This window comes from Alexandromys fortis, unplaced genomic scaffold (genome assembly GCF_014885135.2).
Source record: "Alexandromys fortis isolate MF-2015 unplaced genomic scaffold, M_Fortis_MF-2015_v1.1 scaffold_104, whole genome shotgun sequence".
NCBI classification, from domain to species: domain Eukaryota; kingdom Metazoa; phylum Chordata; class Mammalia; order Rodentia; family Cricetidae; genus Alexandromys; species Alexandromys fortis.
The window spans coordinates 3318930-3322793 of NW_026068000.1; the positions used below are offsets into that span (position 1 = coordinate 3318930).

General features: G+C 38.5%; 1 protein-coding gene across 2 annotated transcripts in view; it reads right to left on the reverse strand.

The window, feature by feature from the left end:
- Positions 1-1836: 1836 nt before the first annotated feature.
- Positions 1837-3864, reverse strand: part of Psma8 (proteasome 20S subunit alpha 8) — a 58598-nt gene continuing 56570 nt past the window's right edge. For both annotated transcript variants that reach the window (XM_050160695.1, XM_050160694.1), the window contains exon 7: positions 1837-3642. In XM_050160695.1, the coding sequence (XP_050016652.1) occupies positions 3550-3642 (93 nt within the window). In that variant the 3' untranslated portion in view covers positions 1837-3549. The remainder of the gene's footprint in view (positions 3643-3864) is intronic.

A 3864-nucleotide genomic window follows, 5' to 3' on the forward strand; every position in this document is an offset into this window, starting at 1 on the left:
TAACTCCATCAAATATCCCAGAAGGATATAATATTACTTGAGTAATTGGGGAGTGCATTGCAAGCAACTTCCAAAACTCTAGAAATGACAGAGACATCTGACTGCCTGGACAGTCACCCAAAGTTCCTCTGCAATGTTGGGGCATCCATCTTCAGCTTATGGCCCATAGTATCTGGCAGACTTTTCAATGAAGGAAGAAATTTGAAAGACTGTCCCACCTAAATTGGCAGTTTGTCAGTAACACTCCTCTGTGTCCTGCGGAATGTCTGGAGGTTTCTTCTGTGAAACAGGAACCCTGAAGGCCTGTCCCACCTTGTTTGGCAAGTTCAGTAGTCATTTTCTTGTGGGTCCTGAATGTCCAGTTTATACAGCATACCATCAACAGTCCAGGCAAGAGCAGTTTCTTGCCCAAATGGCTAGCCTTTGCCATCAGTGAAAACAAACTCCATAAGGAACTTCTTTGATGCCCATCTTCCTCTTGAACTAATTGGTGCTGCCAGGAACAGATGTGTCTCACTGTCGAGAAAAGTCTAAGTTCTTAAAATATTTTAAATGCCATATTCTGTAGGTATTTGGAGTGTTTGAAGATTATCTATTCATTTGAAATGTATCTCTGAATATCTAGAAAACCTAACATGATTGTAAGTTTGACTATTATAGATGATATTAATTTGTACTTAACTATATATTACATTTTAAATAAGCAGCATAAAATATCTTAAACAAGAGTAGAAATATACATATAGAATAACAAAATTGCCCTAAAATTTGCATCAGTAAACCAAAATCCACACCAATGTAAAGCATTTTGAAATTAACAGTTGCTTTTTGGATTAAAGTAGATTAAAGTAATCTAATTTTTCATAATTTCTATATTGTATCCCCCTTTTTTCTTTAGAAAGAGATTGACAATAACCATTAATCATTTATAACTAACCCCCTTTAAATGAAAACAAACATTAATAAATGATATTTTGGGAATTGGTGCATAGCTTTCTTCCATATACTACTTCCTGCTGATTGGGGACACTGATAATCTTAGAAAGATCCCGAGAAAATTTAGAGTTATGGTTAAATCTTGGCTGTAGTAGTCTGTGAGGTTACATAGTCTCAGTCAGTTTCCTTGACGCTGTTCTGGATATTGAATCACCTGGGTCATCGTTCCCATGGAGACCTCTCAGAGGTCTTACTTGATCAAACCACATTAGCCTGGAAGGAGTCCACAGCTTCTTATCATTTGTGGAAACAAAAGAAGAAACTCTTTTCCAAGGTAACATATCCTTAGACCTAAATTTAGAAGTCAAGATTTTTTTATGCTGGTTTAGCTTAGCAGCTCCCACAATCAAATGTCTTGCAACAGTTAGTTCAATGACAGTCAAAAAAATTCAAAGAAAACACAATAGTGTACATAATCCTGACTGTGTACTTTTCATCTTTGCCTGAATTATTTCTTTTATATTACTTTTATTGTCTCTTTAAAAACTTTATTTATTTATTATGGGTTTGGGGGGGCTTTTTTATTATTTATTATTATGGTTTTTCGAGACAGGGTTATTCTATAGCTTTGAAGCCTATCCGGGACTTGCTCTTGTAGAACAAGCTGACCTTGGCCAGGCGGTGGTGGCGCACGCCTTTAATCCCAGCACTCGGGAGGCAGAGGCAGAGGGATCTCTGTGAGTTCGAGACCAGCCTGGTCTACAAGAGCTAGTTCCAGGACAGGCTCCAAAGCCACAGAGAAACCCTGTCTCGAAAAACCAAAAAACAAAACCAAAAAAAAAAAGAACAAGCTGACCTTGAATTTAGAGATCTGCCTTCTGGGTGCCGGGAATGAAGGCATGCACCACCACCATTTAGCTACTTTATTTTTTTTAACTATTTCTTTCTGTAACTGCCTATTCTATAACTAAACTGCCTATGCCCATTTTCTTTTTTTCTTGAGTCTCTGTACATTTTTTTAAACACATGGTGACCCATTTAGAGGTTTATTTTTGTCTGAATCTGTCTTTATTGCATATCTGTAATCCATTTTTGATGACGGCTTTAAACTGTAAAGTGGGTGTGGCTAGGACCAGAGCGGCTTCTTTGGCTGTTGGTTCCACCCTGCTCAGTGTTGCTTCACGGTGGAGGTACGTGGGAGCTGTGTTTACTCCCACCTCTGGGAAACACTGGGTCCTCGCTGACACCACGTAACTTGCAGCACACTGCCCACAACCCTCATTCAAGTGCTCCAAAGCATGGTCTCCCAAAAGAGCCCTCTTGCTGACAGCACAAACCAGGAAGTCGTCTCTTAAAGAAGCTTTATTTCTGTTTGCTGCCAGCAACCAGAGCCTATCTGAAAAATATGACCATAAAGAAGTCGTTTCTGAGTCTGTTTTGTATGTCTATAATAATTTTTTTTATTTATTTGTATACAGTGTTCTGTCTGCATGTATGCCTGCAAGACAGAAGGGGGCATGGGATCTCATTACAGCTGGTTGTGAGCCACCACATAGTTGGTGGGAATTGTGAACTCAGTGTCTCTGGAAGAGCAGTCAGCATTCTTAACTGCTGAGCCATCTCTCCAGCCTCTAGCATCCATGTTTTTAAGCTTTCTCAGGCTTTATGCAGATGTACATGTCCCGTTTTGGCACCATTTGTAGATAGAAGTTTCTCTCCTGCCTGCCAGTCCCTGAATAACCACTCTAAAGCTTAATATTAATTATAATTGCTTAGCCAGTGGCTCAGGTTTCTTACTGGCTAGCCCTTATGTATAAATTAATCCTTTTCTAATAATCTATATATTCCCACATGGCCATAGTGTTACCTCACATCTTGCTTCTCTAGCAGCTGCTGGCATCTCCCAGACTCTACCTTCTTTTTCCCTTTATCTTTGCTTAGATTTCCTTCCTGGCTCTATTCTACCTGGCAATTGACCAGATCATCTTCTTTATTAACCAGTGGTAATAAAACACACTCACAGTGAGCAGAAGGGCATCCCACATCAACATGAGGTGTTTGAGGCCAGCCTGGGCTAAATGAGACCCAGTCTTAAAAAAGAAAAACTGACAAACTGAGTTTATTTTTGTCACTATATTCTTAAAACTATCACACAGTCTAACTTGCAATCCCCCTGCCTCAGCCTCCTGGGTCAGCACACAGAGATTTTTGTCCCATGGCTGACACTTCACAGCACATTGATGTTCTCACCATTCATCAAAAAATGGAGCTCAGCGCTGCACTCGGTTTATTTTGAAATGATTAGTTCCTTAACTAACAATGAGGAAGACATGAACTTCAAAAAATTACCAACTTTTAAAATCATCTTCTTTTCAGGAATTTGCTTTTATGAAGAAAAGCAACATATTGGTCTAGTGTCACAGTATAGTCTCAGGCTTGTGTGAAATTGAGGAGTTTTAAGGAAAATCTTCACATTAACCTATGTGTGCAGACAACTTCAAACCTAACACTCTTGAAAACAGACATATGAAAACATATGGTTCCAACTGACATTTCTTCTAAAACCTCAGGAAGAAATTCTAATCCAAACAAATCCAGAGCTCATCCCAACAACTAGGTTGACTTCTTTGATTTTTTCTTCTCTGCTTCCTCCTTTTCTTTTTCTATTTCAGTCACCTGCAATTCAATTTCTTTGGCACTAAACATCTGAAAAAAGAAAACAAATATTTTTCAATTATACCAATACTTGAGTGTTTTTTATCTGTAGCTTTGTACAAAAAATAATAAAAGACCTTAAACAGGAGGTGAAAAACTGCCATAAACAATTAGAGATTACGAACAAAAAGGTAGAGGAAATGAATAAATCGCTCAAAGATACCCAAGAAAACCAAGAGAAACAAGAAAAAGCAATCAAACAGGTAAGGGAAG